This window comes from Cutaneotrichosporon cavernicola (genome assembly GCF_030864355.1).
Source record: "Cutaneotrichosporon cavernicola HIS019 DNA, chromosome: 1".
In the NCBI taxonomy this organism is placed as follows: domain Eukaryota; kingdom Fungi; phylum Basidiomycota; class Tremellomycetes; order Trichosporonales; family Trichosporonaceae; genus Cutaneotrichosporon; species Cutaneotrichosporon cavernicola.
In genome coordinates, this window is record NC_083393.1 from 573,370 (window position 1) to 595,630 (window position 22,261).

General features: G+C 59.9%; 8 protein-coding genes across 8 annotated transcripts; 2 read left to right on the forward strand and 6 right to left on the reverse strand.

The window, feature by feature from the left end:
• Positions 1 to 21: 21 nt before the first annotated feature.
• Positions 22 to 1,486, reverse strand: CHT4 (uncharacterized protein; the record flags this gene model as incomplete). Its single annotated transcript, XM_060597834.1, has 6 exons — positions 22 to 567; positions 704 to 932; positions 991 to 1,211; positions 1,243 to 1,375; positions 1,415 to 1,422; positions 1,457 to 1,486. The coding sequence occupies 6 exons, from the start codon at positions 1,484 to 1,486 to the stop codon at positions 22 to 24; spliced, it is 1,167 nt and encodes a 388-aa protein (XP_060452762.1).
• Positions 1,487 to 1,980: 494 nt separating this feature from the next.
• NAT2 (uncharacterized protein) lies at positions 1,981 to 2,748 on the forward strand (the record flags this gene model as incomplete). The annotated part of the gene is made up of 2 exons (XM_060597845.1): positions 1,981 to 2,613; positions 2,656 to 2,748. The coding sequence occupies 2 exons, from the start codon at positions 1,981 to 1,983 to the stop codon at positions 2,746 to 2,748; spliced, it is 726 nt and encodes a 241-aa protein (XP_060452763.1).
• Positions 2,749 to 2,877: 129 nt separating this feature from the next.
• On the reverse strand, positions 2,878 to 3,937 carry CcaverHIS019_0102160 (uncharacterized protein; the record flags this gene model as incomplete). The annotated part of the gene is made up of 7 exons (XM_060597856.1): positions 2,878 to 3,198; positions 3,230 to 3,320; positions 3,361 to 3,449; positions 3,553 to 3,565; positions 3,618 to 3,661; positions 3,702 to 3,733; positions 3,910 to 3,937. The coding sequence occupies 7 exons, from the start codon at positions 3,935 to 3,937 to the stop codon at positions 2,878 to 2,880; spliced, it is 618 nt and encodes a 205-aa protein (XP_060452764.1).
• A 1,234-nt stretch (positions 3,938 to 5,171) lies between these two features.
• On the forward strand, positions 5,172 to 7,193 carry CcaverHIS019_0102170 (uncharacterized protein; the record flags this gene model as incomplete). Its single annotated transcript, XM_060597867.1, has 6 exons — positions 5,172 to 5,343; positions 5,382 to 5,476; positions 5,510 to 5,746; positions 5,779 to 5,918; positions 5,958 to 6,159; positions 6,192 to 7,193. The coding sequence occupies 6 exons, from the start codon at positions 5,172 to 5,174 to the stop codon at positions 7,191 to 7,193; spliced, it is 1,848 nt and encodes a 615-aa protein (XP_060452765.1).
• A 330-nt stretch (positions 7,194 to 7,523) lies between these two features.
• On the reverse strand, positions 7,524 to 12,849 carry CcaverHIS019_0102180 (uncharacterized protein; the record flags this gene model as incomplete). The annotated part of the gene is made up of 4 exons (XM_060597878.1): positions 7,524 to 8,154; positions 8,189 to 12,463; positions 12,692 to 12,799; positions 12,833 to 12,849. 4 exons carry the CDS (start codon positions 12,847 to 12,849, stop codon positions 7,524 to 7,526), a joined length of 5,031 nt encoding a protein of 1,676 aa, XP_060452766.1.
• An 827-nt stretch (positions 12,850 to 13,676) lies between these two features.
• CcaverHIS019_0102190 (uncharacterized protein) lies at positions 13,677 to 15,034 on the reverse strand (the record flags this gene model as incomplete). The annotated part of the gene is made up of 6 exons (XM_060597889.1): positions 13,677 to 13,918; positions 13,969 to 14,320; positions 14,358 to 14,579; positions 14,678 to 14,769; positions 14,802 to 14,896; positions 14,970 to 15,034. The coding sequence occupies 6 exons, from the start codon at positions 15,032 to 15,034 to the stop codon at positions 13,677 to 13,679; spliced, it is 1,068 nt and encodes a 355-aa protein (XP_060452767.1).
• Positions 15,035 to 15,551: 517 nt separating this feature from the next.
• Positions 15,552 to 18,388, reverse strand: STR3 (uncharacterized protein; the record flags this gene model as incomplete). Its single annotated transcript, XM_060597901.1, has 3 exons — positions 15,552 to 16,413; positions 16,450 to 16,748; positions 16,880 to 18,388. The coding sequence occupies 3 exons, from the start codon at positions 18,386 to 18,388 to the stop codon at positions 15,552 to 15,554; spliced, it is 2,670 nt and encodes an 889-aa protein (XP_060452768.1).
• A 1,277-nt stretch (positions 18,389 to 19,665) lies between these two features.
• CcaverHIS019_0102210 (uncharacterized protein) lies at positions 19,666 to 22,065 on the reverse strand (the record flags this gene model as incomplete). The annotated part of the gene is made up of 2 exons (XM_060597912.1): positions 19,666 to 21,901; positions 21,941 to 22,065. 2 exons carry the CDS (start codon positions 22,063 to 22,065, stop codon positions 19,666 to 19,668), a joined length of 2,361 nt encoding a protein of 786 aa, XP_060452769.1.
• Positions 22,066 to 22,261: the final 196 nt, after the last annotated feature.

Here is a 22,261-nt window from a genome sequence, read left to right on the forward strand (position 1 = left end):
GATCTATCCACATCTATTCTTCTAATTCATCCCGTTACGCAGGTTCTCGTACATGCTCCCCGGGTAGTGGAGCTCGTTCTCGCGCCACTCGAGCTGGCCAAGCACTTCGCGCGCGGTCCGCACGAGAGCTTGGCCCGTCGCCTCGTCCTTGTCCGCGTCGAGCTCCCACCACATTGCGCCGCCCAGATTCATCTGGTTGATATAGGTTGCCTTTTGGTGCGTAATGGCCTGGGTGTCGTACGAAACGAGCTGGCCAGTGTTCCGGTCAAAGCAGTACGACGCACCCAGCCGGTGGTCGTTGACAACCTCTGCTCCGGGGCGCGGCAGGTCCTTGTAGTCCCACATGCCGTTTTCCCACGATCCCTCACCGACACCATTGTATGGCTGGCCGGGGCCGCTGGTGCCCATGAACGCGCGACCGTACAGCGGCATCCCGATCACTAGCTTGTGAGGTGCGACACCGGCGGAAAGGTACTTTCGTACAGCGCCGTCGACGCTGTTGCCGTTCGGGTTGTCGGTGTATAGCGCCGCTTGGTGGCCTGAAACCGAGTCCCACGAGCCGGCGAACTGGTGTGAGCCTGCGTGTGAAACATGACATGACCAAGCAAAGCACAGCTGGTACACGATAGTATGCAGCTGTGCAGATGTCGCCAAGCTGCTGCTGCGCCCGCTGCGATCCCCACACAGCATTGCCACCACTCACGTCATAGGCCATGAGATTCCAGAAGTCGAGCACACGGTCCATCTCCTGGATGCGCAGGACGCTGACCTGCTCGTTGCCGCAGGGCGCGGCGACAGTCAGCTGGTACTGTCCCGGAGGCTTGCCCTTGGACTGAGCGAGCTGCTCGAGGGCAGCGCGCAGCTCGTGCAGGAGCGCAACGTACCCCTGCGCGTCCGCGGCTGTCTTGGGGTACTCGTAGTCGATGTCGAGGCTGGTATCAGTGGCAAGCTCGGAAGTGTGGTCTCGGGCGACCTTCTGGCCACACTCACCCATCAAGGCCCACATCCTCGACGAGCTTGACGCCCGACTGCACAAATGTCTGGCGCCACTTTGGGTCGCCGATCTTGGCAAAGTTGGGCGAGTACGACCAACCGCCAATGCTAAGAAGGACCTTGAGGTTGCGGTTCTGCTTCTTCTGGAGATAGATTGCCTTGAGGCAGCCGTAGAGGTTGGTGCCCTTGTCGTTCCAGCTGTCGCCCTCGTAGTGGATCTGGGGTCAGCACCATCCCAATCCCACGCACCTCGACGTCGGCCCACTTGTCCGAGAGGATCACCTCGCCCGTGTCCTTGTTGATGTTGCCGAACGCATAGTTGATATGCGTGAGGTGCTGGTGGGGGATTTTCTGGGGCGGAAACTTGCGCCCGTAGATGCCCCTGGGGTTAGGTTGTTAGGTTGGCAGGTGGTCAGCTCACCAGTTGACCTGTTGTCAGCTATAGACGAGAGGGAGGGCTCACAAAGTACCCGACGTGCTTCTTGCCCTGCATGTCTAAGCGGTCGAGGTCGAGGTGGTGGTGTGGGTGTTGTGGAAAGATCCAGTTACGAGCGAGGAGGAGGATTGCTAGTAGTGCAAGTAGTGATGCGATGGAGTTGATGCGAAGAGGAAGAGGAAGAGGCATAAGAGGGAGTGAGAGTGAGAATGAGGCATGAGGCGAGGCGGGAGGCGGGAGACGCGATCCAGTTACGATTACCCGCAGTCGCGTCCGCTTTGACCCTACTGACGTACCTGTAGCATAGCATCGCTGATCACTCAGTGCGGGGTAATAACATAATACCACGTGGGGCCGGGGACAGGTCAGCGTGCCTGCCGGCTTCAAACCAACCAAGGTCCAACTATTTTGACGTTGACCGACGGCCGGCCGACTTTGGATCATAATCGTCATCATCTCCCTCGGCCCGTCGCCACTAAGAACTATTACTGCCACTACAACCTACACTTTTCTGTTTTCCATCTCATCACCTCCCCCCCACCTCGCTCACAATGATCGGGCTCCGCACCGCACGATTGGCAGCGCTGCGCGGCCTCACGCGTCCCCTCCCGCGCGTGACCCCTGCTCGACCTCCAACGCGCGCATACTCAACCCCCACCCGCCCAATCTTGAGGCAACGGCTCCCCGGTCGTCGGTTCAACAGCACCCATCCGAACCCGCACACGGCCCATTCGGCCGCCCAAGAACCTCCCAAGACGGCCACTCAGCGATTCAAGGAACTGACCAAGACGTATGGTTCCTACGCCATTATCATGTACTTGGCGTTGTCGGCCGTCGATTTTAGCGTTGCGTTTGCGATTGTACACAGCGTAGGGGTCGAGCGGGTCGAACCGTACACACACCAACTCGTAAAGTGGTACCGCCGCCTCCGACATGGCGAGGCTGGAGCCGAGGCACTGGAGAAGGCCGACGCGGCTAGGAAGGCCGCCGACGAGGCTGAGGAAGCGGCCGACGAGACTATTGGGAAGAAGGACGCTTGGTGGTCGAACAAGGCTTTGTGGGCCGAGATCGCACTCGCATACTCTATTCACAAGGTCGGGTTCTTGCCCATTCGCGCCGGGTTGACTGTCGCGTGGACGCCCAAGGTCGTTAATTGGCTTCGGGCACGGGGATGGATCGGAAAGGTGAGTCTAGAGTCGAACTTTTTGAGGTCAAGCTCATCCCAGGCCGGTACCAAGCGCGCAATGAAGCAGGGCCAGGATAAGGTCCGCGGCGCAATGCAGCAGGCCAAGGATGTTGCCAAGGACGCGAGGCGCTAACATAAATCGCCGCAAACTAGACCTAGACGTAGTATACAACTCATGCATGCCGCCGCACTCTGGTGCTGCGATCCCAAATTACTGGCCTACGATGGATGACGTGCCGGATATCAAGCGATAATAAAATACCTACAGAAAGATACACTCTTTCTTCTTCTTCTTCTTCTCTTTCGAGCCAAGTGTGAGATTCTTATCGTGCGGGGTAAGGACTGCGCGAATAGCTTCGTCAAACACGCTCTTGAGCCCCTTTTGCGTCTTGCTCGATGCCTCGACGTATCGTACCGCCCCAATCTCCTTGGCCAGTTGCATGCCGGCCGCAAAGCTGATGGGCGCAAACCGCCGCTCCTTGAGCCGCTGTACGCTCACGGGGTCGTCGCGGAGATCGAGCTTGGTCCCGACTAGGATTACCGGTACGCCTGGTGCGTGGTGTCGGACTTCTGGGACCCATTTCTGGTATCAGCGCGACCTGAATGCGACGTACCGTCTTGACGTTTTCAAAGCTTGGTGGGCTCATGACTGAGAAGCATACCAAGAACACGTCGGTCTGGGGATATGACAACGGGCGCAGGCGGCTGTGTGTCAGCGACGCAGCGACGCAGCAAAGCAACTCACTCGTAGTCCTCCTGCCCCGCCGTGTCCCATAATCCTAACGAGATTGGTCGCCCGTCGACGAGCACTGATGCCGAGTAGTTGTCAAAGACCTGGTGTGAGTGGGTGTGTTTGTGAGCCCGGCTCCGGCGTCATGGCCCCCTGGCCAGTTGGCTTGTCCCTCCTTGCCGCCCCTCCCATCCCGGCGCAACGCACTGTAGGTACATATCTGTTGTCAGCCTCGTCGCGTTGGAACCGCGCAGCGCGCAGGCGCAACTCACTCCCCCGGGAAAGAATTGGTCGTGTACGAGATGAGCAGACATGTCTGGGGTCAGTCTGCTCTGTCAAACTAACACAACACAAACCTTGCCCACAGCTCCGTCACCGACGACGACACCTGCATTCAGCTCTCTGTTCTTGTCCAGTCGCGTCAGGCCAGCAAGCAGCATGCCCCAGGGTACCGCCGGGGTATGTGAGGCGTACTTTACTGTACTGTAGTGTGCTGTACTGTAATGTACGCCTTGCATTCCGCGCGGCGGTCCAAACATAACATGTGCTTTGACGGTCACGCACATTTCAACGACTGGATGTTGTGGTTCATCCCGTCCTAGCCGTCCTGATCTCGTTATGTGGAGATGAGGGTGTCGAGGGATGAAGGGGGGGGGGGGGGGGGTACAGGTGTGGGTGTGGGTCCGAGCGTCGGTGCGAGGGGTGGATGGGATGGCGGGCAGGAGTGGGCGAGCAGGAGAAAGATCAAGCGGCGTGGATGAGCTTGGTTTCCCAAGATGCAAGTTGTGAGGTGAGTAAATAGAGAGAGAGAGAGGTTGTTGTCATTCATTTGGTTGTTACCAGTCAGTTGTCATAGTGTATTGCCATTCTACCAAGTTGCGGGTTACCGCGTCAGTAAGTGTGTCTTTGGACCTCTTTTTCCCCTTTCCGCTCATTCCCTTTCCCTTTCATTCCGTTGATAGAAAGCATATCCCTATTACCATTCAATACAAACTGGTTTGAATAAGGAACAGTGGAGGAGTCTTGTTTTGGTCGGCGGATCGGCATATCCGGACTCCCTGCATCATTTTTCCCTGGCGACCACATATTTATGCCCTCCTGAAAAAGGGGTTACGGCTAAACAATAAACAAACCTTTCCTTAGTAAATTAACACCCACAATTGAAGCAAGTCACGTGGGTGTGGAGGTGTGATCGAGTCTAACATGACCGTCATCCATCTCCACCCACACCTTGATAACTCAACACACGATATCACCTCGCGTCACGTCAAACCACAAACATACTTTGCCTGGCAACTGGCAAACTGAATGGAATGCTATCTGGCGCTGGCGGCTGGCGGCTGGCGGCACCTGCGTTCGCGTCCGATCCACCCTGACATGCTCATCTCATCTTGCTCACCTGTACATGTACACCTGTACACCTGTACACGCTCGCTCTGCACAGGCCTCAACAGAAGGGAGTCAATTGGAAAACGAATACCAAGTTCTCGCGATGAGGGTCCCATACCAGCCATCTAAATGCTGACCTAGGAGGACCGTGCGTTCATGGCCGCACAAACACACTCATACCCCAATCTGGGCGGTGGGCGTTGGGCGTTCGCACCCGCCAGATCTCGCACCATGGAGACAGACTCGAACATTGAACAAACATTACTCACTCCTTTCTGATCATCTCTCATCTTCCCTCTCATCTCTCATCTTCCCTCTCATCTCTCATCTTCCCCCTCATCTCTCATCTCTTGACCAGTCGGGATCACATCTCGCATCTCGCATCTCGCATCTCTAGCCCAAGCCCCAGCTTGATCGTGGTGATCACGCCAGGCACAATGGCTTCCCTGCTCCCACTCCTCGTGTTTCTCACGCTCACCACAGCAGCCGACGTCGACGCAGACCGTATCGGCACACTCCAAGCCACTTTGCCCCTCCGCTACGTTGATGGCCGTACCCTTGTCACTCCCGGACTTGGTACGCTGCCCCAATCACTCCCCCTCGTTCTCTGTATGTCTCTATTGGGTAATTGAGGCCCTAACTATCAGCGCCAGACGTCGGATACCTCACGGCGGTGGGGCACTGCACGACGTGCCGGCACAGTGGGGCCGAGTACGACGTCGCATCGTCCACCACTGCTCATGTACGCTGTAAATGGAACACACTGATGTAAAAGGTCGAGGCCGGAAGCTCGTTCAACCTCACACTCGCGGGACGCACCGGTAATGCCTCCGAAACACTTACTCTAGGTGGCATGATTGTTCAGGATGTGCTCTACGCCCAGGGCCAGCGCCTCCAACTCCCAGCTGGCGTCTGCAACATCCGAAAGATCATGAGTATTACCAATACCACCGGCGGCGCATCATCCCTCCCAGACGGCGTGAGCGGACACTGGGGCCTGGGTTTCAACGAGGTGAGCTTGTAGATGGGCCAAGCTAATAGCAGTCGCAAACCGACTCGCTATTCCCTGCGGCATGTCCCCCCAACGGATCAATCACCGTCGGCTTTGACCTCAAGAACACGTCGGCACCGGCTGGCGACATGCACTGGGGCGGCGTACCTCCCGAAGCATACGAGGGGCGCTTGTGAGCCTTTCTTCCTTTCCATTCCAATTCTAAATATAGCAACTGGCTGCCAACGTCGGCGTCAACCTGGGCCATCCCCATTGACGGTTTCCAAGTCGGGTCCACCAAGATTAATGCCAACAAGTCGTCTACAGCTGTTCTCGACCCCGGCCTGGACGGCATCTTCGTTCCCTTGGCCTTTGCCGAAGCGCTGTACGCGCCGCTCGGCGGCGTGAGGGACAGGGTGTACACTGAGCGTTGGGTACGTTTTTAACCTAGACATGGCTTATTCAGAACTTGCCATGCAACACGACCGCCGACGTGCACGTCCGCCTCGGAGGCGTATCGTACGCTTTGGCAATCAACCAGCTCGTAGTCCCGCGCGACCGGTTGGGAAGGACGTGTTGGGGCAGCGTAGTGTCGTGGTCCAACGCTTCGATCCCCGAGACGAATGGCGACATCCGCTTGGGAAAAGCATTCATCTCGGGAATATACATGGCCTTATCGTACTGCTGCGATAAGAAGGAACGTCATGTCGGTCTCGCGGGAAAGCCACACTCGGCCAACCCAACAAACGTCCACGTCTCCACGCCCAGCATCAACATTGTGGGTGTTGTCCTCGGTACGGTTCTACCGTTCCTCGCTATTCTTTTCGGCCTGTGTGCTTGTCGCAAGAGGTTACCTTTCCGCCGTCCCCACCGTCACCATCACCACGAGGGGTGCAACCACGACAACCCAGGCCAATGTCCCGGATGTGCACACGAGGCCCAGGCCCACGGCCACGCGAGCTCGGCGAGTTCAGCCTCCTCGGCATCCAGCCCTCGGTTCCAGGAAGTCCCTATGCCCGTCCCCCCGCCCGTCCCACCGCCTGTCCGGCCAGCCCCGATCTATCCCACCCCCGCAACCCTCCCCCCTCTCCCGATGGTGCACGTGCCCGCCCCATGTCCACCCAGGCCATACCTGCCGCCTGCACCGTGTCCTCCCCCACAAATGGTGTGCAACCCCGCCCCAGTCATCTGCCAGACCATCCCCATCACCTATGTCGCCACGCAATACCCGGTCACCGTTGCCCCAGTGGCCCCCGTCACCCCAGTCATGCCCGTGGCTGCAATCACGTCGATCCCGACCCACTCGGCCCAGCCGTGGATGTATGCGCCCATGCCCGTGTGTACCGAGATTGATCCGTGCGACACACTGGGAGAGGCGTGGCTTCGGAGTCGCCGTTCGTCACACTCTAAGAGCAAGAAGAAGAGCAGGAAGAGTAAAAAAAAGAAGCGCCACTCGGGCAAGCATTAGTCGAGCTCGTCTAGCTCGAGCTCGTCGGGCTAGATATTAGAAATGTATTGAATTTGTTGGACGTTGGGCGTGGCGGAACGTGGCGGGGCGTGGCGGGGCGTGGCGTGCGTGGCGTGCGTGGCGTGCGTGGCGTCTGTTGATCTGGCCAGTCTGTCCAGTGCAGCGCATCGCCTCGCTGGCTGGCGCTCTTGACGCGCCGTGGCGCTGCCACTGAATGAAGCGTATGTTATACATATAACCTATGGTGAGAATACCAGCCCAAGTGCTGCGCATCCCACACGCTCGTATCATCCAGCATGCACACCGTGCGAATACAAACATAAAGTCCATCTAGTTGGGAGAGCCGGGGGACATGTGCTCTGCTGCGCGGCCCACGCCACCCGGTGCGGTCCGCAGCCGGTCCATAAGCGCCTGCAGGCGATCCTGCACCGTCGATTCGCCACCGCTGGCGTCCGAGCCAGTCCAGCTGCCACTGGGAGCCACGCCGGCCTGGTACGCCTGATGTGCGTCGGGGCGGAGGAGGCTGGCAGAGCGCTTGGGAGGAACGTTGAGCGGGCTGGGCGCGTTCGAGAATTGACCCGGCTCGTGCTGCCCGTCCAGCTGCCCTTCAATGCTGGGATACTCGGGAGGCGTGGGAGATGTTGGCTGGATATCAATGCGGCCGCGAGCAGCGCCCGCAAGGTCCGACGAGAGCTGGTCAATCAGGTCCGCCACATCCGCAGACGACGTGTAGTATACCCGTGTATCGGGGCGGCGCATGAATGCTGGAGTGGGGGTTGGGCCGACACGCCATGGCAGGTCCTCCTCTATCAGGCTTTCTGTGTCGCTCTCGGCAACCGAGTCGCGCATTGCCGCACCCCGGGCAAAGGGGCGTAGCGGGTCCGTGTCGAGCGATGGGCGTGGGGCGTCGTCGCGAAGCGCGTTCACGAGGTTCCACACAACCCTGCCATCCGAGTATTCCCTGTTTGTCAGTAGAGTTGGTTACATACGCTCACATAATCTCGACGGCCTGCGACGACCGGTCGACGCCCATGCTTGGCCGCTCCATCGCCATACTAGGCCGATCCATCGTCATGCTGGGCCGCTCTGTAGCCGTGCCATGCTCCTGTCGATCCATCTGCGAGTCGTTTGACTGTGCGTACTCATACCCATACCCGTAGCCGCCGGATTGACCCACGCTGCCACTCCCCGAGTCACGGTAGCGCAAGTCCGACGCGCGGTCAGGGCTCATGCCATCGCCGCCATAGTAGTCGTATATGCTACCCTGAGCGGACGAGCGCATTGACCCCGCAGAGTCGGGCATACCCTCATATGCGCCGTCGAACTGACGCGGAGGGAGTGCCCACTCCGAGCCCGAGCCCGTGCTCTGCTGCGACTGCGTGCGCTGGTGCTGGGAAAGCTTCTGGGCCTGCTCGGACTCGATGCTCTGCTCGGACAGGTGGCGCTGGTGAGACGCATAGCTCTGGCGCTGGCTGTAGCTCGCGTTGGAGAAGTTGCGCTGGTGACCTGGGTTGTGGCTCGCATGCGAGGCGGTGTAAGACGAGGCACTGGCGGCGTACGACGATTTGGGAGAGAGGGAGAGCAGGTCGCGGTCGTCAGCAGTGATCGGCACCGGCTTGCGGCGGATCGAGTTGGATCGCGTCGGCGACTTTTGGGACTCGGTTTGGAGGAAGCCACTCTGTGGTGGTGTCTGCGTGCGCAGATCCATGTCCTCGACCATAACGACCGTGTGGCGAACGATGACGGGCACTGGCTCAGTATCGGCTATGTCGCTCGAAGCGCGCTCAGAGTGTATGCTCCCGGCGTCGCTCTTCTCAACTACAGGCGTGGGCATTCTAGCAAGTGACGCTGGCGGCTGCAGCTTGACACCGTTGCCTAGGTGCATAGTCCCAGGGAGCGGGGAGCCGGGCTGCGGTGACTGCCCGTGGGAACGTGCCGACGTCGGCGCGGTGGACCCGTGCGAGCGCGAGCTCGTGTTCGTGCCGGAGCGGTTGAGCGTGGTGTTCTGCCGCAGCATGTCCTGTAGCTGGGCCTCGCTCAGACCGACGGCACGACCCGACTCGAAGAACCTGGCGAGGGCAACAGAGTCCTCGGATCCAGAGAGCTTGTGCGTTTTCTTGGCCAGCTCCACGACCTGGGCGACACTGGGGAGTGAGCGCGCCTGTGTCTGTGCCGGCGTCTGGGCAGCAACCGGGCGCGGCGCATCATTGACCTCCTTTTGGAGGTTTGTCGACGACGGCGTGTTCGGGAAGCGGAAGTCGTTGAGGTCTGTTTCGCTCTTCTTGCGCGGCGCAGGTGTGGGACTGGCGACCGACTTGGTGATGGAAGTGGCGCTCGCTGGTGTGTTGGCCGTGGAGGGCTGGGTGGTGCTTGGCGTGGCGAACTTGCCAGGCAGCGACGACGGTGGTGGTGGCGTGCCCTCTGCACTCTTCTTGCCCTTCCGCTTCCACCGTAGACTAAGCTTGCGTTTGGGCTTGTCGGTCGAGCCTGTGCGCTGGTGCGGGCTGTCCTCGATGTTGGCAATAGGCACGGTCGGGACATTGGCGGAGTACGTAAGAAGCGTCGGCGAGGATATCTGCTTGCGCGCGCTCTTGGAGAGAGAGCGCTTGTGCGCCCTGCCTGACGACGCTCTGAACAGATCGGAAGTCGCGTTCGCTATCCTCTTCTCAATGTCTCTCTTTGCCTCGGGGTCGTCGTCGAGCCACATGCGTCCCTTCGACTCGCCACGAGCGTGGTCAGCCGTGGTCGGAGACTGGTTCTGCGACGAAGGGAGAGACGGAGTGGAGTTTTGCGTACGGGCTACGACGTCGGATGAGTGCGCGGGCCGCGGTGGCGGGGGGCCGTAGGGAAGCTCGGACGGGTCGACGGGTTGTGGTGGCATACCCGGAAGGGCACCTGGGAGCATGGCTAAAGCCGCTAATGGGGACTGCGGCTCGTTGAACCCGCTATCATTGCTCGGCAGGTAGGCAAGGTAGCTCGGAGGTGTGGACGGAAGGAGGTTCGGGTGTGTAGTGACGGGTGAAGTGACGGGAGTCGTCTCCCCATCGGCGCGCAGACGGTCGCGCTCGCTCTTGGCCTTCTCGACGAGGCGCTCCTGGATGAGCGAGAGTTCCTCCTTGCCTATGCCGCTCATTGACTTGAGCAGCTCAAGCTCGGCGGTGTCCTCTTCGCCACACGACTGCGGCTCGGCCTGTGGCGTGTGGGAACCATTGAGTACGCGATCCCACACGTTGTCGCCGGTACCGTTAGACTCTGTCCACGTAGAGCTGACCGACGCGATGGATTCGGTGCGGTGTAGAGAGTTGACGCCATTGAGGCTGGGCGGGAGCGTCTTCGGCGAGCTCTTCTTCGACAGCACGGGTGAGTGCTCTCTCGACCTAAGCACCGGCGCCTGCTCCTCCTCGTTGATCGTCGTCTGGGACGGCGACGATCGGAGCGCGGACGGTGAGCCGGTCCGCCAAGAGGCGCCATGCGTCTCGCTCAGGCTCTGGCTCGTCTGGTGCCTAGACGCGAGTGCACCGACCGGAGGCGGGTGTTCAGGCGACGTCGAGGAAGGAGTAGGCGTCTGAGACTGCGAAGTGCTCTGCGAGCCGTTGGGATGCTGCTCCGAGAGTGAACGGACGAGGCTGCTCATTTCGGGACGGGCGCCGGGGACAGCAGGATAGTTGAGACGCCTAGCAAGCGAATCGACCGTTCCAGGCGATTGCGAGCTGGGTGGAGAGGTTGGCGTTGACGACTTTGACGAGTGGGATGCGTGCCGCATCGAACCAACTGGGCGCGGCTGGCCTGGGACGTACGCAGACGGCACGCCAAACGCAGGCGACGGCGTGTACCGTGCCGGCTGAGGACGGGTCGGGACGAGCGCGGGCTTTGCGTAGTCCTCTTCGCTGTACACTGTCGACGCGATCGAGCTGCTGTGCGCGTGTCCGTAGTTACTGTGGCTCGTGTTTACCCGCGACGACGACGGTTGCGATGTTGGTGATGCAAACTGCGACGTGGGTTGCGGTGGTGGCGACGTGTACCGTGCAGCGTGCTCGGGGGACGGGAAGTGTGAGGGTGCGACATGGGAATCGGGGGACGTCATGAGCGGCGAGGCCGGGTGTGGCGCGATGTCGAAGCGAGGTGACGGCGTGGCGCGTGGTGGAGAAGTCGGGGCCTCGTGTCCCCTAGACGAAACATCTGATTGTGACGAGCTGAAAGCGTTGCGGGACGTTGATGCGGTCGACGCCGTGAACGGAAACATGGACGACGCAGCCGATGGACGTCGTTCCGGTTCTTTCTCGTCGTGCTCCCCATCCAGCATCTCTTCCCGGTCGTCGTCGTCGTCGCGTTCGCCGTGATGGTCCTCCAACGCAACGCCCTCCATCACGGTCGATCGCCGGAGGTGCGTCTCAATCTCAAACAGTGCAACGGATATCCGGTTGGCCTGCTGCGGGCTCATGTTCATGAGCAGAGACTGGCGTTGTCCGCGTCGCGGGTCGACGGGCCGTTGGCGCAGCGTCGACGTTGTCCCAACCGGCCCAGGTGCCTCGTCCACGTGCACGCTTGGAGGCTCTTGGACTTCCGAGGGGCGCGGAATCTTCCATGCCGCATGAGACATGTTGGCGCTCTGTACACTGGGCGTAGGCGTTACTGTTCGCTCTGAGCCCGAAGGGCTGGCCGTGCGAGCGGTGTCTGGGTGGAGAGTCGCGGCTCCCTTGGACGCGTCTGGCGGAGGTAGAGTGGGCAGTGTCTTGCCGCGGTATGAGGGCGACTTGTTCTGGTCGACCCATGCTGGGTGGTCGTCGCCACTGTTTCCCCGGTGCTTCTCCTTCTCCTTCTCGACACTTCGCAGGTAATTGTTGTCACGGAAGCTCGCCGCGCCAGTGAACCCGTACGAACGCGTAAACGTGCGGTCCATGATTGAGCCGGAACCCAGGGCCTGACCGAAAGGGGTCGAGTTGCTCGGCGACAGCCCCTTGCGCGGGGAGGTGCTCTCGGAGCTGAGCAGCGACGGGTTAGACGACGAGTGGGTGAGCACGCTATGTGAGCGGCTGCCGTCCAGCCATTCCGCGTCAAAGTGGGGTGGATTCCCATCCCATTCCGAGCTGACGTTGGACTCTGCGCGCGGTCGATTTTGGGCCTGTAGTTCGGCGAGAAGCATGTCTTCCTCTTCGCGCGTCATGCTCGGGCCGTGTCCACGTGCGCGCTGTTGTTCGAGAAGAAAGCGCAGCGAGGTTTCGTTGGCAGCAGTCATGCTCGGTAGGAGGACCGAGAACCGCTCGGTCATACTGCTCATCAGGGGATGTGCTCGGGCCTGGCATGGGGGGGGGGGGGGTGGGTTTGCGCCGGTGGCAGAGGAGTGGGGAGATTGTGGAGCGGAGAAGAGATGGGAAGAGGCGAGGCGGGGCGAGGCGGTGAGGCGGTGAAAGGGAGGAAACTGGATGGAGATGGCCCAGGATATGAACAAGGCATACTGCCATACTGGCCATGACCATGGTCATGGCAGCACAACTCACCTGGGCATGATGAGTGAGTTGCGGATATCAATGTTGAGGCTCGGCGGCATCGGGGCCAAGGGCTCAGCCTTAGCCTTGCCCTTGCGCGCCTTTGCGGCGGTGCGTTTGCTGGTCATCAGTTTGGTCTTCCGTCCTGCTCACCGGAACAGCTTGTCCATGATGGGGACGACGCGCCGAGAGTTCCGCTCTCTGGAGTCGTGGTTTGTCGACGGCGGCTTTCGGGGATGAGCTGTGTCCAAGGGGGTCGAGTTCCCGTGGGGGGGAAGGCGCTGTAAAGGCCTGCCTGCCTATATGGAGTAGAGGATGGAGATGGAGAGAAGGGAGTGAGTTGAGTTTCAAGTGCTGGTTGATACGCGTAAGGAGTGGTGGGATGGATGAATATTGCCTATTTCCCTGACGAGGCTTTAGTGTCCTTAGTACCCTTTTAGAGTGAGTGAGAGTGTGCTCTTGAGTTAGCAGGGTCAAAGCGTGCCTGAAGCCACAATTGCGGTAGGAATCCAAGTCGAAGCCTTTTTTCAACACTTGTCTCGTCTCATACCAGTTGCGTTTTTATCAAACCCTCTCATCCCGGCCTCTCCACTTACTGCCTCCCCGTTCTGCCCGGCGGGAAGAGCAAACCCGAGCAATCGCCCCTAGCAGTTTCGACCTGCAAACATACCATAATGTATACTGTATACTGTATACTCCATGTTGTGTGGATGCATGCCTCCAGGAACTCCAAAGGAACGCCTCCTCGTCTGTGTACAAACGCATCCATCACTAGTACACTCGGAAGCATACAACTGGCGACATGACCGGAACAGGCATTCAAGACGATTGATAAGACCCAACCCATCTTCTCGGCCACAGGTAACCAACCAACTGAACGGATGCTTGGAATGCTTCTGGATCTCTTTTCTCGACTGCCACTGCTAGTCAAAGGGCGCAAACGATTGTTCCACACATCGACAGGCGTCATGAATGCATCAACTCGTCCACCCACGCATCAGCTACTCCCGTTAGCATCCGGGCCACCCTTGACGCCCGCCGCATAGATGTCCGTCAGGCGCATGTGGACGTAATCGCCCGCCGTCATAACCTCGTACTTGTTCGGTCGCTCTTCACTGACACACGTGGGGATCGGGTCCATGACGACGTCGTGGTCGCAGCCAAAGAAGAATGGGATCGAGTACCGGTCCCGTCCGACGGTGGGGAGTACGCGGTGGCGCGTCGACACGAAGATGTCATCTGCGGTTAGCCAAAGGAATATGCAGCGCAGCTCGCCGCTCACGACTCACTAGTCCACCGCGCAAGCTGGTCGCCAATGTTAACCACAAACGTATCCGGAATACACTTGGCATCAAGCCACTCTCCATGCCGATTCGCGACCTGGAGCGCTGGCACTGTGCCATTATCGTCCTGCCTCAAAATCGTAAAGCACTCAAAATCCGTGTGCGCCCCAATACCGGGCATCTTCTCATCAGCACCAACCTCCCGTTCGGGATAGTAAAGCAGCCGCATAATAGCCGCGGGATGCTGGATCTTGTCGTCAAAGAACGACTCGGGAAGGTCTAGGGCCAGTGCGATCAGCGGGAAAAGGCGTTGGCCCAGACCGAGGATGGACGAGTAGTACTGCAGAGTGGTTGATTTCTATATCAGCAGGAGAAAAAAGGGAGACTCGACTTACAAACTCGTCCGCTCCAGGCCACACCTGAGATTGGGGCCACGCGTTCGCCCCATGCTGCATCTTGCTGTCACCGCTGCCCTCTGTACCCATGCTTTCCGGTGCGAGGGAGGGGTCGAGGCCGAGGTTGAAGGCTTCGTGGTAGTCGCCCTTGTTGGTTGGGTCGTTGTTCTCCATCAGGACGCCCATGTAGCCACGAAAGTTGTCCGACTTGGAGATGTCGATCTGCGTGAGCGGGGATCACGACGGCGAGGGTGCGCTAGTGCACCCGGCTGCTCAATGAAATCCAGATAGGGTAGGCAGCGAGCTCCCAACCGACTCACAGAGCGCTTAACCTCGTTCCCGCTCCCAAAGAACGCCTTGGACTGGTCGAACGCCGCATCCGCGACCGCTTTCGGCACGCCGTGGTTCTTGACTGTCATCAGTCTCCATTGAATTTTCGCTCACGATAAAAGAAGCCCTGGTTGAGACACGCGGCCCGGATCTCCATCGCCACGGCATGGCGCCGGGACGCGTCGGGATGCGCCGCGTCTGTCATGTCGCTGGGGTCAGCGAGGCGTGCAATAGAGGAGTGGGGCGTATCAGCGAGGCATGCAATAGAGGAGTGGGACGTACATGATAGGAATGGAGGTGAAATCATCAGCCTTGAGCTGGGCGCTGAGCGCCGAGAGGGCTGCCATTGTTGGTGAGTTGGTGAGTGAGTGAGTGACTGGATGGAGGATGGTCAAGTAGGGAAATTGAGCTACGGATGAACGGATATGTCCGCCGAGATGCCGAGGCTAATCTCCATCTTGCACTCTTCACGATGCTGGTTACCTTTCCGGCTGACTCACTGCTGGCCCACTGCCCACCTCTATGGATCTCTGTCATGACCAACAAGCCAGCACGCGAGCTGCCTGCCTCTGCTGCCTCTGAGCTCTGAGCTCTGAGCTCGTATTGGCCCTACCAGAGCGGCAGTTCACGCGCGATAAGCCGCGGAATGTCATTTCCAATCGGAATGCCAGTGGAGACCGTCATCGCCCACCTACACCATCCGTCACCTCATGTCGATACAGTACTCGGCCAGGTAGGTCGGGCCTGAAAGCCGGCGAGAAGATAACACCGCCCAATCCCTAAGCCACGACACCGTACATACTGTTGGAGTATACACTCAGACTACTGTTGGAAGTACAATGCTAAAAAGAACCCTACGCTTGACTACGCGTGCACCCACTGTCCGCCCAATCCCTCGCTCCAGGAATGGAGGTTAGCACTACCCGCGCTCTTGAGGGAGTGTCCAACACCCCCCGATCCCTGCGGGAGGACGTGGACGCACAGTCCCGGTCCGCCGAGTGTCGTGAGGTGCGGCTGGGCGCCCAGCCCCTCGAGTTCACGCGTGAGCCTCGCGAGAGACGCATCGTCAAACGCATCGGGAACAAGCGTGACTGCACACCCACCCCCTCCGGCGCCGGTGAGTTTGGTCGCCAGGCCGAACTTGGAGGTAGTGGAGACGACGGATTCCAGCGAGGGGTGCGAGACGCCGAGAGTTCGCAGGTGAGTGTGGTTCTCGCGCATGAGGGCGCCCAGGCGCTCGATAAGGAAAGCACGCTCAGTTGACGAGGTGAGGAGAGAGCTGGCCTCGTCAGAGATGGCCTGGATCCGGTCCAGGATTGGGTTGACGATTTCGGGCTTGGCCAGCTTCATCGCCCCAACACCTGCGACTAGGCTCTTGGTGTCTCGAGGGACGCCGGTGTCGGTCAGAAGGAGGCGGATGGAAGCGAAACCGCCCATCGGGTCCAGACCGCCCTGTTTGCCGTTCACAGCGCGGGTGAAGGCGACGGCGCCGCCGCGAACCGCGACAGCGTTGTCGATGCCCGATGGGTTGCCGTGGAGCACCTTCTCGGCGAGGAAGGCCCAGGCGTCGACGAGGTCGATCGCGGCCGGGTCAGGCGCGCAGTGTGCGGTCGCGTGGGCGTGGGCAAAGAGCAGCGAGCTGGCAAGGCAAGCGGAGAAGGCGGCCGAGGAACCGAGGCCAGCGCCAATCGGCAGGTTGGCCGAGACGGTCAGCGTCGCAGCGAGGCTGATGTCAGCTGTATACAAAAACAACGAAGCTCACGCATTGTCCTCCGTAACGGTCATCGCCATGTAGATGTAGAGGAAGGCGACCGAGGCACTGAAGCCGGTTTTGGTCGGCTTGTCCTGAGACACGACGGCTTCGATCGCCTCAAGCAGCGTCTGGTCGAGCGCGGCGGGGGCGACGTTGCCCTCCCGAGCAGGGACGAGGGACCACGGTAGCGTGGCAATGTCCCACGCGTGGTCGGCCTCGAGGTCTGGCGCGGCGATCGCGACCTTGCCGTCGAAGCGGCCAGCCAGCACGCCGTAGCAGCGGAGGTTGAGCGACGTAGCGATGGCAGTCTGTTGTCAGGATTTTTGAGTGGTTGAGTTTTGTTGGTTGAGATTTGAGAGATTTGGGCATTGGCACACGTTGTCATGTTGCGTATATGTATTGTATCAGAATCACACTTCTTTCACTGCTTGTCACCCACCACACCATGCACAACTGCGTGCTCGCCGAACAAGATGACCTTGCCAGGCGCTGACACAACAATGTCGCTGTCAAGCGTCTTAACCTTGGCGGTGGCGGCCTCGCCGCCGAGTGTGAGTCCACGCGAGACGCCCTCGGCCAGATCTGAGTCGATGGGGCGCCTGAAGAAGTGGGCACGCTCAATGCCCCATGCAGGAGCGTCAACTGCGTACAGAGCGTCGAGCTCGTCGAGGGAAAGGAGGGAGTCGTCGTTGCGGGGCACAATCGCGCCAGACGCAATGAATGCCGTCTCGAGGTCGTCGAGGAGGTCGCGTGGGTCCTCGATACCGACACACAGGCGGATGAGGTTCTCGGGGAGGCCGCGCTCAGCGCGGAGGGCGGGCGAAATGGACGCGTGCGACATGAGACACGGCATCGAGATGAGCGAGTTGACAGCGCCAAAGGACACGGAGACGCCCCACAAGCGCGTGCCGGAGACGATGCGCTCTGAGAGCGCCTTGTCGCCCGTCACAAAGGAGAGAACAGCGCCAGCACCGGTCGCCTGCTTCCAGTGAATGTCGGCGCCCGGGTGGCTCTTGAGACCGGGGTAGTGGACGAGGAAGCCAAGCTCGTGGAGGTAGTTTGCGACAATCTGGGCGTTTGCCTGCTGCTTGTCCATGCGGAGGGCGAGCGTCTTGACGCCACGCATGAGGAGGAACGAGTCGAACGGAGCGAGACCAGAGCCCATCGCGTTGATGAGCCACGCGACCTCCTTGCTGTGCTCGGGGGTGCGCACAGCAATAATACCGGCCATGAGGTCATGGTGGCCCGAGAGGTACTTTGTGGCCGAGTCGTAGACAATGTCGGCGCCGAGCTCGAGCGGGCGCTGGAGGTACGGGCTCATCATGGTGTTGTCGACCACAATAATGGCATTGGGCGCGGCGGCATGCACGGCCTTGCTGACGGCGGCAATGTCGGCAACCTTGAGGAGCGGGTTGGTGGGCGACTCGAGGAGCACCATCTTGACCTTGTTCCCTGGCTCGAGGTGGGGCATCACGCCCTCGACCTTGGTCGTGTCAACGTGGCGGACGTCGACACCGCCGTGGCTCGAGAGGTACGTGAGGAGGCGGTTGGTACCGCCGTACAGGTCATCGCCAGCGAGCACCGTCTCACCGGGCTTAACGAGGCGGAGGATTACGTCCAGGCATGTCATGCCTGTCGAGAGCGCGAACGCCGAGGTGGCAGAGTACAGGCGAGCGAGGTGGGACTCGAGGCCGCCACGGGTTGGGTTGCCGCTACGGCTGTAGTCGTAGGGGCCCTCCATGCCCTTGAAGGTGGCTGTCTGGAAGATGGGCGTGGCGCTGGCGCCGTGCTGGTTCTGCGACGAGTCAGTCGCGACGACCTGGGTAGCGAAGTGCCACTTCTGGGCGCGCGCCTCAAAGTCATACTCCGAGTTGGAGTCGTAGACTGACGTCGCCATCGACGACTCGCCAGGCGACGAGGGCACCGGCGTCGTGTCTGCGACAGACATGGTGGGGGAGGAGGGGGGGTGGGGAAGGGCGAGAAGAAGCGGGGGGGGGGGAGAGAGATGGTGTAATGCAGGTGGTGGTATGCAGGCGAGGTTTTCGAGGATGTCGCAGCCTGCGATGTAGGTGCAGGTGTCGTCTAGTTTCTAACAAAAGTTGAGATCTTTAAGAGCACAGAAGTGGATCTGAATGAATGAGATGGTCTCAACTGGATTGAGTCGGTTGGCTAAGAATGTATATAGATGTATCCCACTTTGGAGTGTTGGTGACGACAACCAGTGGCGTGCTCGTCCAACTTTCTAGGGTTTAGTTAGGAGTAATGACCGACCACGCGGACAACGCGGCCAGGCGGCAATCGAATCGCGAATCAGACCAGTCATAGCCAAAATGCCACCAGCAAGCGGCACGGAACTATATTGCACCAGCACGTCATATTGGAGTGGGAGTGGGGCAGAGGGGCAGATGTTTTTGGTCAACTGTACCTGTATGGGACCAACGCGACGCGTCAGGAGCATGTGGTGATCCTGGGAGGGTAGAGGGTAGCAAGGGGTTCATGGTCCCGGAGCGCTCAAAATGGCTGGCCTCTGCTGGATCTTTGGATCTTTGGATTGGGTTGATTGGACTGTACTCAGGTCCGTCACAGAGCCCTATCCAGGTGGCCAGGTGGATGACTGGATGCCTCGAGGTAGCAGTGACCGATGGATGGGATGTCGCGACGCGTCGCGTCCTGCTCGCGTTCTCGCGTTCTCGCGTCTTCCTTGCCCTCATCACAATGCACAATAGCACATCGCTCATCTTACATCGCGTTCATCGCATCTCTTCCTTCCTCCTCATCACTATCCATCCATCATCACACTCACTCACTCATCTCATTCCATCTGTTGGGTGGGGGGTGTCCTGTGCGACTTCCACACAGACAATCGTTCAGCAGCACCTCCCTTCTCATCTCACTCTGCTCTCATCACGTCTTCCGTCTCCATAACCTTCCTTCTGGACCACAGTTTGGCTATATCATTCTTCCTTCAGCACCTTTCCTCGACACAAACGCGCCACCTCATGCTCCTACAACCATACAAACCACGCCACGCTTCCCCTGATTACTCGCTCTCCCAGACTTCGCGTTCCCTCCCCCTCGTCATCCCCCCAATCACTGCTAACCATCGCATGGACGGGAACTACATAACGCGGGTCGTATACAAGATGGATATCAACCATGCACACAAACAGGTAGGAAGATAGGGACAACAGCAGGAAACAGATCTGCACACACCGCACTCCCCACTCAGTTGGGCATCGAGTCATCAGGCGCACTGCCCTTGACGTCGTCACTGAGAGGGAAGCTAAAACCCAGACCACTGCGTGAAGCCGAGCGCAGATGACTCGACTTGCTCGACGTGCGTCTGTGTCCGCCAAACGGAGACGGCGAGAGCTGCGACGGGCGACCGAGGCCCAAGCTTCTCATGCCAGCGCCAGGCGTCTCCGGCAGCTGGCGCCGGTCGGCCGTCAGGCCCTGCAAGAATTCGTGTCTGCTCGTCATGCCTTCCGAAAAAGCGGGAGGCACCCCAGACACATTTCTGGCATGGCCCATCGGCGTGTCCCCCACGAGCATGTTGGCGTTGCGAGAGCGGCCAACTAATGGGGTGATTGCAAAGAGGCTACCGGAAAACTGGCCAGCGATGCGAGGGTCCGTGTCGAGGTGACGCGACGGCGTCGAGTTGACATCAAACACAGGGTCGTCGGGACGGGGGGTCGAAAATGTGCCAAAGCCACCCTGCGGCATGGGTGTCGACGGGTTCTCACCAGTGACACCCCATTCGTTACCATACGATAGCACTCGTGCCCGTTCGTGTCTCCGGCTGGGTGTCCGTGGTGTGCGGGTGGCCATTCCGGAATGGGCCGCCGCACGAGCCGCTTCCGGTGCAAACATTGGCGATGGCGCGAGCGCCAGAGCCTGGTTGCCGCGGAATGCCGACATGGACCGGTCGACTGTGCTGAACTGGGACGGCGTGCGCTGAGAGGGCGTCGACAATGTGGCGCGCCGAGCCTGGGCCATGCAACGTTCACAGGCCCAGTTGCTGTCGAGAGCCTCGTCGCGGCCCACGCAAGCGACATGATGCCAGCTCTTGCAGTTGCTGCACGAGACCATCTGGTTCGACGGCGCCGTGTTCTTGCACACGCAGCTCACGATGCCTGTGGGCACCATCTGCGGCCCGGCTAACTGCTGCGGCCGGCGGGCCTTGTGCATTGCGTACCAGAGGGCAGCACGGGCATCAGTGGGGTCCTGTGATGGCGGCAACTGCTCGGCTGACGGTCGCGACTGGTGTCTCTTGGTTGGGATCTGCAATCTGACCGCGCCATCGTGATCGTCGTCGTCGTCGCTCGAAGTCTCGAGGTAACGCTGCAGCATGGCCAGGCGCTCGCGGTCCTGACGCTGCTTCTTGGTACGTCTTCCGCTGGTCTGGTTCCATGGTGCCTCGTCATCGGGCCAGTCTGGGCGAACTGGCTGGTGGGCAGAGTCTGCGTTCTGCTCCTCGGTTGCGCCACCAGTCGCCACCTTGTCCAGGCCCATGAAGGCAATCGCAATGTCCTTGCGGAGTGCGACCCGGACGGGACCGCCGTGACCCATATCGAGGCGTGTAGAGTACATGGGCTCTGCGTTGCGAGAGGTCGTCTTGAATAACGAAAGACGGCGCTTGATCTTGTCGACTTTTGTGCGAGGGGTGTCATCCTCGGCGAGCTCACGACTAGGCGCTGGAGGAGTCTTGGGGACCTGACCCATGTACGAGGCGTCAGAGTGGAGGACGTCCCCACTGCCCACCGTAGCAACACCCGATGAATTGACGCTCAAGACAGTGGCCTGCTTGGTACGCGGAGGGCCATGCTCACGGTTGGCCTCGACGCTCTCCATCCCTGTTGATGTCCGCACCAGTCCCAATTTCCTCCCCTCCGACTCAGTCGCAGTGACATAGACGCCCGAACGCTTCTTCTCGGAAAACGGATGCTGCGCTGACTGATCCACGGGAGAGTGGTGAGACATTTGTGCAGGCGTCGACACATGGTCGCCGGTGGACGGAGGGGTCGGTAAATGGGACTTGCCCGTCACCAGCCCTTGAATGGTTGACGGCAGAGGCTGCTGCATGTTGTTCCGTGGTGTGCGCAGCTCCTCGGCCTGCGACGACGAGTTGCTGCGCTTGCGCTTGTGCGAGCCGGTGGAGTCGAGTGAGCGCTGGGCTGCATGTCCGCTTGTCGATGCAGAGTCGGGAGGTGGACCACTCGACGGTCCGGCGGAGATTTCTGCGTGGCTGGGTCTTCGAGAAGGTCCAGGGGCCATCTGAGAGGGAGGATAGGGAGCAAACTGTGTTGGCGGTGGCTGGTAAAAGGTACCACTGGGGTCGTTCATGTAGACTGGCTGAAACTGTTGTAGTTGTTGGCCAGGCTGCATGGTGGGGACAAAGGTGGGCTGAGGGGGAATGGGTCCAAGGGCAATGGAGGTATTGATGTTGGCAGGACGCTTCATTCTGATGTCAGCTGTGTGCGTTTTTAGTACCACCACCCACTTGTCCTTTTGAGATGACCGCTTGGCGGTGATGGCGTAGTGCTCGGTGATGAGCTCCTGCTTGAGCACAGGGGCCGATGGTAGTGGAGAATGCGTTGACGACTCAAAGACGAGACCGCAGTTCATCGTTGCGCTCAAGGAGGGAGAGTGGGCTGTGTGTAAGAGGAGTGTCAACGGTGTGGGAGTGAGAGCGAGTGGATGTGTGAGTGGGAGGGGTGGTGTTTGGAGAGTGGGTGCAGAACAGTGGCAGGCGACGAGTGCGAAGTCGAAGCCGGCGGTGCGAGGAGGATGGGCAAAACAATGAGAATTGTTCGTTTTGGTC